At 41.1% G+C, this 11,400-nt stretch overlaps 1 protein-coding gene across 1 annotated transcript; it reads right to left on the bottom strand.

Annotated features, from left to right (window-relative positions):
* Positions 1-2,955: 2,955 nt before the first annotated feature.
* On the bottom strand, positions 2,956-6,607 carry LOC117753270 (GTPase IMAP family member 8-like). The gene is made up of 6 exons (XM_034571244.1): positions 6,465-6,607; positions 5,695-6,374; positions 4,489-5,248; positions 4,012-4,233; positions 3,681-3,923; positions 2,956-2,966 (listed from the first exon to the last, which is right to left on the bottom strand). The coding sequence occupies exons 1-5, from the start codon at positions 6,487-6,489 to the stop codon at positions 3,721-3,723; spliced, it is 1,890 nt and encodes a 629-aa protein (XP_034427135.1). The 5' UTR covers positions 6,490-6,607; the 3' UTR covers positions 2,956-2,966; positions 3,681-3,720.
* Between the last annotated feature and the right edge of the window lie 4,793 nt (positions 6,608-11,400).

Below are 11,400 nucleotides of genomic sequence, written 5' to 3'. Positions count from 1 at the left end.
CAGACGTTAGCGTTGTCCGTCTCAGTTTCAGGCTGCGACATATGGGGATGGAAATGAAAAGTTGCCATTTCCAATCGGTCACTTTACTAAGTTTTTCAGTTTTGTCTCCAGGATGAAGCGCTGATCAAATGTGCTGCCCCTCGGGAGACTTCCTGCTGTTTGGCCAATCAGGAGAAAGTAGGTTCAGGAAGTCTGACCTTATATTGCCTGTTTCGATCAGATGCTGACCTGAACAGCTGCGTAATGTTTTCCAACTGTCAATCATGCAAACCTACTCCAGTGGAGTCCCAGAGTAGAAACAAAAAGCTAAAATTAACATTATAGGTCCCCTTTAATTTGTGGTATTTGGGTTTAAATAATAAATCTGACTTGCCCTGACCTGTGGCTCACATGTTTTGGTTTACGACCTGGAGAATGAGATGGGCGGACTCACCACTGAGAGGAAATACTGTTATCTGACCTGTTGTCATCTGACTGAACCAAAAAAAGGAGGCCTTTCTTCTTTGTCTTTGCCTCCTTCCTGTATCGTATACAAACCTTCCAGCTCCGTCCTGCAGGGAACTGAAAACCTTAGATAAACGTTAGAGAGAGAAAATGTTGAAAAATCAGTTTGTGGGATGTTGCACCTGGGAATTCGGTTGATGTATTGATGGAAACAGGTTATACTGAAAAAACCTCAGGCAGTCTTTGTTGTGCCTTCATTGTTATATCAGTTAGTGAATGGGTGTTTGCTGTTTAAGCATATACTAATAATGAAAATCCTCTTTATATAGACGTCTCTTTCACAATAATCTATAACTGCCCGAAGCAAGTTGAGAATGAATAACCTTCTTTAAGGTTGTGTTTAGATACTCAAAGCACTTAAGGTCAGGAAAAGTTCATGGACTCGTTTAAACAGTCAGCAGTGACCTGAGGCATGGCCCAGAAGCCATCCATCCGTTGTCTATACTGTTATCCTTTTAAGGGTCACACAGGGGCTGGAGGCAAATTCTAGTCAGGTGCCAGCGTATTGCAGGGCCAACATAAGTCATTTTCAGAGATGAACTCCGGCAAATGTCTGGACAACTGGGTCAGGACTTTCCTGCCTTTTACATATGAGAAATGCAGCAGGAGATTCTTCCACATCTTGACATATTCTTGTATTTCTTGTATTCTTTTATTTATTTTTTTCTCCCCAGTTTTGCATCTGTAAGAAATGTCATCGACACTCACACAATCCTTTACTGCGAATTCTCTGGACGTTGTCCTGCTTTTCCCTCACATGGCCTCACTCGGACATTCAGAGTTCATTGAGTCTTTACTAGGGCGCCGGCAGGAAAAACTCTGGAGAGAGTCCGGAGCAATCGACTCGGACATTTGCCTTCTCAAATACGAGGCTGGAGTATCAGAGATTATCTGTGGTTCATTGCACGTCTGTGTGCATCGACACTCACTATGAATAATTTAGAGTCTCTGATTAACCTAACCCAATCTGCATGTGTTTGGACTGTAGGAGGAAGCGGGAGAAAACCCACACAGAACAGGGGACAACATGCAAACTCCAAACAGATAAATAACAGCAAAAGTGTGTTTTTCTTCAAAATGTAGGAGTTTGATTTGGCCTCAAAATTAAAAAGTCCTCTGCAATAATTTACTTTGAACTATTTTGCAGTGTAGACATTCCAGAGAAGACTTAGTGGCAATACTGCAAAACTCTTCTTTCTTCCTGTCTCTTTGAAAACACACCTGTTGTTTTTTTAAAGTGTGTAGGAGACAGATGTTTAAGGACACAATTGTACTGTATATACCAGTAAGGGTATAAACATAAACCATAGTAAGTGGTGTTAAACTGATGCCACTGTGCTATCTGACACTACATCACTACTTACGAGTGTGTGCGTATTCATGTCATTGTCCGTGTCTCTGTGAATACAAAGATGTGGAGGGTTTAGTTCAGGATTAACGTTCATTCTGATAAAACCGAGAGATCCTCTCGCCTCTCCGCTGGTAATCCACACTCCCCCCTAATCCCTTCTGCTGGGGCTGCCGATGCGTTCAGGGACCTCAGGAGGATTCAAGTACACATTTCCAGATCTTCATCACTCCACTTCTGATGCTCCTCTCTACATGTCTGACATCTGCTGTCGACTGGGACGTTTATAACCGTTCTGTGGTATTTTTATATTAATGGTTTTATTACACCAAACTTTGAGGTGGATAAAACATAATCCCCATCACGCAGAACAGTTCAGTTAGCAGTTTTAAGTAGTTAGGGATTGTATGGACATCTTTGTGGTGCTAACCTGAGGATATATTAATAATAGTATTTTCATTTCAGTTCAAATAAGTCATATAAAAGCTTGATTCATTAAAGACCTGTTAACTTTAATGTGAGTAGTTACACTAGTGCACACCCACCACAGTTTACTGGGCTGTGTGTGCCAGTATTGGTTGGGTGCAGGTCTTTTATTATTCATGCTCAACTGTCACATGGTTAGTCCTGGGTTTGTTTAAACCAAAGCAGTCAGATGTAGAATGTAGTTCTACCACACAGCTGAACTGTAGCTTCCAGTTTAAGTGAGAAAATGGGAAACACGGCACCAGAAAATTGGATCCAGCTTTATTCGTCTTATCACAGCATTTCCACATTGGACTTCAACAGCCGGATATACTGTTTGTGAGATAGGTTTAATAAGGATTGGAAAAAGTATCTTAATTTCAGTAAAGACAATAAAACAGTACACACACCGAGTACACTCAAGTTGCAGCAAATATGGTCACAATCTCCCTTCTGTTCCCAAGTTACTGTGCTGAATAAAGTCCAGAAAAATGTTTTTGCAGCACATCAAGATGTCACAGTGAAGTTGGCCTGTGACCTTTTGTATATAAAATGTCACCCTCATTAAATCTGACATTTGTCTGAAATTAATTAGCATATTAATTATTGCCTTACGATTAAATACACATGTTTAGGACAACAGAGTAACCTTGACCTTTGACCAAAGTATCTTGATCGCCCTCTGGCTGCAGCATAATAATAATAGTAAAATCTTTATTCACAATATCTTCACAAAACAATTAAAGTAAATTAAAAATATTCATATTAAAAATAACAAATGAAACCAGGAATATGATGATGTAAATATGTTTTAAGCTTTGATTTAAAAGAAGCTATAGGCCATAAACCTCACCCCCTCCATGTGAGCGAATATGCGACTTTGGACCAAACCAAAAAGATTACATTTTACGTGTATTTTTAAAATTTGATTTCCCCACAAGATGGTTTCATTTAATTTCAGGTAGTTCTGACTGGTGTGTGGGTTGTGGCTCCACTCTGGTGCCTAATGACATCACTTGTTCAAAATGGCAGCTCCTATATACAGGAACTCATCGTCCATGTAAATATAAAAATATAAAAATAAATATATTATAAATAACACAATCCCTCTTCTGTCACTAAATCATTCTGATACAAAGTAAATCTTGACACTTCCATTTGCGATGTAATATAAACCTTAGGTATATTATAACATTTAGGTATATTATAAAACATAATAAAAATATAGTTATATTATCTACTACATTGCAATACTATTGAAATACTTGCTGCAATCCTCAGGAGGCACATTTATAAATCAATATATTCTATGCTGTTCAGGTAACAACAATCTATCGCCACTTGTATTATCCAGTGGTGTGACCACAGTAACCTTGAGTGTGGGGTGATATCATTTAATTCCATTAGTACTTTTTAGATGATTTCCTCTTCCTTGTTACCATCCCTCCAGTTAGTTTCTTAGGCTGAAGAACAGACTTCTTTTTCCCACCTTTATTCTCTTTCTCTGCCTTACACCCTGATGTTGTATGGTGGATTTTCAGCCATGCCAGCACTTTATCTCTGGATTTCTGCAGCTGATCAGTATCCGGTTCATCGTCTCCCTTGTCTACAGCAGGAAATAAAATGTTAATGTCGTACAAAATAGAACAAAACGGAAGATATATGTGCCTTGGGTAGGTTTTTTATTCATTCACCTGCACAGAGCTCATGGTGAAACTCCATCGAAGCCTCCTTTCTGCTCCACTCTCTCTCCAGCAATTCCTTCATGTTCTTCAGAGAGCCAGAACATGTATCATCTTCACTTTCAACTTCTAGACCAGCGCCGGATTTTACTGACGGCTGGTCATCTTCATGTCGGTGCCCTGTCGCTCCTTTGTCTCTCGCTGGATCCTCAGACATCTCCGTGTCTTTTTTAACTGGTGAGAAAAATGCAACAGTCTGGTTAAGGGATAGAAATCATTTAAGGTTCTGTCGGAATATGCTGAATACCGTTATTGTTTGATGCAGTTACTCCCGGATAAAGGGCTGCATAGGAAAGTTTACATTTCAAAGTTGAATTGAAAAAGTTAACATCCATTTTGGTACCCTATGCGAGGAGAATTTATAATACTAAATTCTGCCATTATGTCTAATTTAATTTGGATAGCAAATAATGTTCTGTTAATGCTTACAGGTTAGTGGTATCTCCATACTTTTGTTTCCTTTCATGATGCGGTACTTTTCCCAGTTCTTGCGATTCCACTCGATGTTGAGATGCTCTCTGATCTCTTTGGCTGTGTTCTCATCATTTTTCTCCCTAAATCTGTCGCCTCCGTCTCTCTCAGCTTGTGGATCATCATGTGTCTCACTCAGGTAGAAACTGCTGTTTCCCGCAACCATCTCCTCCATCCTCTTCAGCAGCTCTGTAACCTGATCATCAGCTCTGCTCCTGTTGTCCAGCACGTGATACCTGTGTCCACATTTCTCAATGAGCCAGCGGAGCGGCATTCCTTCACTTTCAATGTGCTGCTCGATTGTTTTCTTCCCCTGAACGTCCCCGGAAGTAAACAGCACGATTACGTGTCTCCACACTCTGTGTCCGAGCAGCCTCATGTTCTCCTCGGTGACTCGCCTTTGTTCCTCGGTGAACGACGTGTCGAGTGGCACCGCCAGCAAAATGACATTCGGTGCAGGCGAGCACAGCGACACGCCGCTTAAGATCTCAGACTTCATGGCAGTGGGGTTGAATATAGCTGCGAAGAATTTCCACCATCCAGGAGTGTCCACGATGAGGACCTCTCTTCCAGCCACCTCGCCAATTTGCTTTAAGACTTTCATGGTCCGGTCACCAGACTGAAACACTTGAGCTCCCAGAATCCTGTTCCCAGTGGCACTCTTCCCGGAAAACACCCAGCCGACCATCAATATCCTCAGGTTGGGCTTTGGGTCTGTGTGAGAAGACAACTATTAGAAATCTAATGAAATGAAAGTACAATCTTTACCTCTGCCAAGGAGGCCATTGGACTGTTGGATCTTGGTGGAGGAATGCGCTCTACTGAGTGCCAATCTTGTTTTTTTCAATTTTTTTAAATAGAAAAGCTCGAAATATTTTCTTTATAGTTGTGAATAGACTGACATGTGTTTGAAAGACTTGGTTTATCTGTAAAGCTTGGTGCATATTTACAATAAACAGTTTGTGTAATCATTCATACATTTTTCAAACATGTTTGCTGACCTGATGGTTTGTTAACGTGTAAGGTCATCTGCTTGTAAAGGTTGGTTGCCATTACAAAGCTGCTACAATGTTATTAACAATAGAGATTGTGGCCAAAACTAGTAAAACAAGAAGCATACATTTTATCTTACGACCTTTATGAAAACAAATCAAACTGACCTAACAGGAGACTTCTGAGTGTTTGCCTGCGTTGTTGTGACTGCTGACACAACTTCTCTGCTTTTTCGTCCACTTCCTTCCTGCGCTCCTTCACACTTTGCACCAGTGCGCTTTCAACTTCATAATGGTTGTCTGCCACCATGGCGTCAATCTTCTCAAACAGCTCTTTGACCTTTGCGCTGTTGTTTGCGCCTTCTTCGACAAGAACATGGTATCTGTTACCACAGGTCTCCAGGAGCGACTTCAGCGGCGCCCCTTCCTCTCTGATGTAATCCTCAATGTTCTTGTGGCCTAGTTCGCCTCTGTGGGTGAACACCACGAAAGTGTGATCCCACACCTTCTCACCGAAAAAATGCTCCAAGTGCTCCTTGGTTGCCTTCTTGTGTACCCTTCTGAATGGCTGCTCGACATTAATCACCAGGATAAATCCATGCAATTCAGGTGGACAGAGCGTGACGCTGAGAATCGCCTCCGTCCGGACAAGTTCTGGCGTATCACAGAGTGTATATCCTCGCAGCCACCCGGGGACACTTACCAGTGTCACGCTTTTCCCGCATACCTCTCCCGCTCGCCTCTCAGCATCAAATGTCGCATCCGTTGCGTCAAACGCACTTGTTCCCAGGATGATGTTCCCAACGAGATATTTGTGGGAGCTTTTTGATCCCAAAATAACAGCGTTCAGCTCTGACACAAAAAGAGGGAGACAGGAATGGTGTCAAAGATGGAAGTGTGATCAATTATCTCTCATTCATTGACTTTTTTTCTTTGACTCACCTTTGGCTGGTGTAATTTTCTCCATGTTTTCTGAAGAAGGTAATTACTATGCCTACGGAGGGGTTCGATTTCCTTTGTGCGAGCCGAGCAGTGACTGCACCTCACACTGTCTGCCTTCAGCGGTTAAAAGCATTTCCATGTATAAGAGATCAGATAACACTGTAAACCGCGCCCTGTTTATTTTCACCTGTGAGCTCCTTCCTTCCTCCTTCTTGTGGTTAGAATTAGTATCAGCAGTTTGTGGCATGTAGTAGTTTCAGATTAAATAAATCATATTTATACATAATTATATAATTGTTTGCATATAATCTACTGCTGGTATCAATTCTTTGTCATGATTTGATTGTGTTAGGTTTTCATTGTCACACTGCTGCATATTGTGTTAAAACGACGGCCATGAATAACACATATTTCCATGTGAGGTTGAAATCGAGAGGTCCTGTGCATGTGTGTAGGAGATGAGATAATCATTTGAATGTCAGCTGCTGTTTTCCAGAAAATCCGACATTAGCGCATGTAGGTTGTTTAACTGGTTTGTTCTGGTGCCATTCCAGGTTCCAAAGCAGCTTTTGAGTCTCACGCTCTATCTGCTCCCCCTGCCAAGTCGCTTGCATAATCAAATTAATAGCAACACACACACACACACATACACACACACACACACACACACCACCAACAACAACAACAACAACTGCAGTTTAAATTCACTATTAATACTCTGCTGTTTTGCCTTGATCAACAGTGTGTGAGCAGAAGGAGATCTGCATTCAATAGCCGTTACATCTAATACCAGTGTGCCAGAGAAAAAGGGGGCACGTACAGTAGATCCTTCCAACATGACCAGGAGGCCTTCTTAGTCCATTCCATCTGTCCTAAGAATTATTCACGTTAATCCAGCACCGTCAAACAATGCCTTGTGGTATTAGAAATCTAATCCTCCTCAATGATGGTTGGAATCGAGCCGTCACAAATGGGCATACAGCACTTTACGTGTAATCAGAGGGCTGTTGTCATCACTTAACCTCTCAGAAGGAAAGGTGATACTTAAAAAGGTAACACTCTCATTTAACTCAGGGCCTCCATGATGTATATTTATTACACACACACACAAACAAGTGTACATGTGGGATGACTTTGCAAATTGGGACCTGCTGGACTGGTTTCTGCGTCAAAACATTCTTGGTTCTATCTTGCAGCCTGTTGCTGCTGCTCATAAACTTTAAATGTAAAATATATATATAGATAGATAGATAGATAGATAGATAGATAGATGCACGACGCATCTCCACTTCCCCCCACTATCAGAAATGAGTAAGTCTGCGCAGTAGTGGTTGAGGGATGGAGCTGTGGGTGCAAGGTCCAATCAATACATGTGCTCAACAACTCACGAGTCAGTCTGGAGATTTACAATTCATAGTAAAGTTTCTATTACTTTAGTATAAACTTGTTTACTTTAGTGCATCAAATGAGTAATCAAAGATAAGAAAAATATTTTAAATATGCTTTTACTCTATTTGGATATTTATTATTGAATCAACCTGAGGGGCAAAAATCACATCTGTATTCAACCACTCGGTGTTCATCCTGGTGGGACTCGATTTAATTTGAATTAACTTTTGTCTATTTGCTCCAAGTTAATAAATGTGGAAATTTCAGTTCTTTATGTCGTCTTTTGTCTTTGTCTGACAGCTGTGTGTCACTCTTGAGATATGCAAATGAGGGTGTATTGGGTTTTTTTTGCCTTAATTTTCAGGAAAGACTATCTCACCATCAGAAAAGGTTAATGGACAAGAGGAGAGTTCAGTGCCGAATATATACAACAAAGTGTATAGGTCACCCGAGGGTATTATAAGACGCCTAATGAGTCCCTGACATCTTGATAGGTGTTTTGTTGACTTGTATGGAAGAGACTAAATGTCCACAGCTGAGAACAAATTGCGTTTGGCTGCACAAAACTAACAAGAAAACCCCCTATGGGAATTGCCTTTGTACTTCCTGAAGCCTTACAGGGGAAGTTCCTATTGTTTTCACTTTGTTCGACTATTGGGACCATCTGCACGCTGATGTTTGTGTGCCTCCGCATTTACATCATCTCTCATCTTGAAGTTGTTTTTCCAGGACTACAGGTAGAGCAGAGACGCTGGGAAGTGTCTCCACCTGCATGACTGTAGCTGCACATGTAATTATCTGCAGACGCCTTTCTGGATTTACCATATATTTTTGCCATGATATGTACAGTCAGTATTTGTCAATCACAGCTTGACTCAGCCCATTTTAATAGCATCCAATAACTAAATAAAACCTAACTTATCAGAAACATAGACACTTGAACATAGATCAGTGTGGCTGTCTCAAATTACAGGAACCATCTTTTGCACTTTTGATGTAGTCCATGTTCTCTCTAACATGGAGGAGGCATCTTTATATACTATGTCTAGTCTAGTCTGTTAGTAACACATGTACACAAATATAAGCATAAATTCACATGCTGACTAAGATGGTTAAAATGGTAAACCTTATACCTTCTAAACATGAGCATTCCAGTATAATCATTGTAACATTATATTAGCATGCTAATATGTCTATACATCTTTGTTTCTTGGTAAAGAAAAACATCTGAAACAAATTGAGTTACATTTTCTTTCACTTGTTTCAGCCTTTCTGCCTGGTTGCCGTGTCTTAATCCATTATTTGCGGTGACTTGTGACCTAATTGACCCCACATGTGGTTTCTGGGAAGTCTGTGACACTATCATAGTCCGGCCTGACCCCATGTCCCGAAACCCAGACAGATTTTCAAAATGTCAGTTACGTCTCCTGTCTGAAATGACACTAACCTCAGCCGTTACGTGAAATAAAATACAGACTCAGTCCACTTGTGTTGGCGTATGTCTTTTTCTTAATAAAAAAGATTAAGTCGTCTCAAAACTGTCCCCAAGCAGTTGTCCTATCCACAAAAAAAGAGCATTCTGTCCTCTTCATCGGAAAACGTTGCTCAAGGGATCCTTTCAAGGAGAAAGGGTTGTTCTTGTTATTTCTTGGAAAATGAACAAATAAATATATATTGCTCATGAATGAATTGCCTGTATGTCCCATTGGATGCACACACTGAGAGAGCTACCATTACAGCAAGGCAGCTGGTTTACCATAAGAGAATTAAACGATACCTACTTTGGCCTCTTCAGTTTGCTGTTAGTATTTTTAGTTCAAATATTTATACTGCCTGTTTATGTACAATTCACTGTGTTACAAGAGTCCTTCCCTGAATGTTGCTTAATAGACGGATTTGGCTGTGTAGGTAGGCACATTGTTTATTGACGTATACAACAAACAAACATGTCTGCACCTGACCTGAAATTGGGTCATTTGAGGCTGATGATCTCAACTCTGAGCTGCAGCGCAGACGCCGTCGGACCCCGGGATGAAGAATAACCTTGTTTAATCTGAACAGGAATCAGTAAGATGGAGGGAGGAAGTTTGAACGGGATCATTCAACACAGAGTCGTATTGTCTTGGCTTTTCTATTAGTTATGCTGTTTTGTATAATGCTGCTGTTGTGTAAGTCCAGACCCAGATTCTGATCCTCTTAATATCACCCAGAATTCCCCATCATGGGACTAGGTATTTGGTGGGTCTTGCAGCTGCCAAACGGCCGTGTTGCCTTGCAAGTGCACACACACACACACACACACACACACACTGTAAACCTAAAATCTAAATACACAACATCCATGCAGGAAGGATGTGTTTGTTTGTTGGAGAGTTCAATGAAAAGGGAAGAGGATGGGAAGAGGATGGAAGTTAAACGTTAAAACATGTTGCAACCCTAAACTCAGAAAGGTCTGTGTGTGTGTGTGCGTGCATGCATGCATGCGTTTGTGTGTGTGTGTGTGTGTGTGTGTGTGTGTGCATGCTCATTTTCGTTAACTCTTTAGGACGTTTTCCAGCATAAACATTGACGTTGTCAGGACCAAAGAATTCTCCAAATGGGGCAACATTTCTGGTTGGGGTTAAAGATAACATATGATTTGTGACTAAGGTCAGGTTAGTGTTAGGCAGGAATTGGTCGTGGTTAGGGTTAGGTAATGATTTAGTACGGTGCTGACATGCAGGACGCATTGGTAATCTGCAAACAGCCTGGATACCTCTGGCACACAAGATTCTGTGACTCACCTTTCCCATAACCAATCACATCCTTTCTCCAGGACAAAAACACCAAATTCCCACCAGGCATTTCCTCATATCATGACTTGGAATTCCACAAGTGGTTAAACCTGTTTGGGTTTAAGGTGCTGAGGAGGCGCTTCTGCTGCAGTGTGTAGCATTAAAGAGCATTAGGACCATATTATTGTTGAAAACTGAGGACTATAGAATAGGGAGTTATATAAACAGTAGAATGGGGCCATGAGTTGGTTTGCATGGGTGTGAAAAAATAAAGGAGAGAAGTCTCGAGTAAAGAGAAAGATAGAAGATGTTATTAATAAGAGAGGCATCATAAGACCTCGCACCAAACATAACGGAAGAAGGTCACGCTTAAATTCTTCAGCATCCCTCTTCTTCTTCTGTTGACAGTCGGCCATTATTCCTGATCCATCAGCCTTTCATGTCGTTCTGTCTGTCCTTGGAGACGAGCGCTCTTGGGTAAATGCCATCTTGGATCAGTGGAGATTAAAAAAGGCCTGTTTTATTGTTCACCAAGGAGCAGTTAGCATCACACATACACATGTTCCTGGGATGGCTCCTGGTACTCTCCCTCTTCCTCTGTATAACTCAGCTATCTCATTGTACCCTCTCTAGAAATGATGAGATGGAGAAAGAAGTTATGCACAAATGAGATCACCTCTGATCGGTGCTGTCTGCGACTCTGTCCTGTGACGCCACTGTAATAAATTAAACATTATTTTGACTGTAGGAAGTGAAACATATTTATTTTTTAT

Source organism: Hippoglossus hippoglossus, chromosome 19 (genome assembly GCF_009819705.1).
Source record: "Hippoglossus hippoglossus isolate fHipHip1 chromosome 19, fHipHip1.pri, whole genome shotgun sequence".
Taxonomy (NCBI): domain Eukaryota; kingdom Metazoa; phylum Chordata; class Actinopteri; order Pleuronectiformes; family Pleuronectidae; genus Hippoglossus; species Hippoglossus hippoglossus.
This window is presented reverse-complemented; position numbering and strand designations above follow the sequence as displayed.

Excerpts from the sequence above, each read along its gene's own strand:
- LOC117753270 (XM_034571244.1), bottom strand. The coding sequence starts at position 6,489 with ATGGAGAAAATTACACCAGCCAAAG. Across the intron at positions 6,375-6,464 it reads GAAAATTACACCAGCCAAAG|AGCTGAACGCTGTTATTTTG; the intron begins GTGAGTCAAAGA and ends TTTTTGTGTCAG. Across the intron at positions 3,924-4,011 it reads TCACCATGAGCTCTGTGCAG|ACAAGGGAGACGATGAACCG; the intron begins GTGAATGAATAA and ends TTCCTGCTGTAG.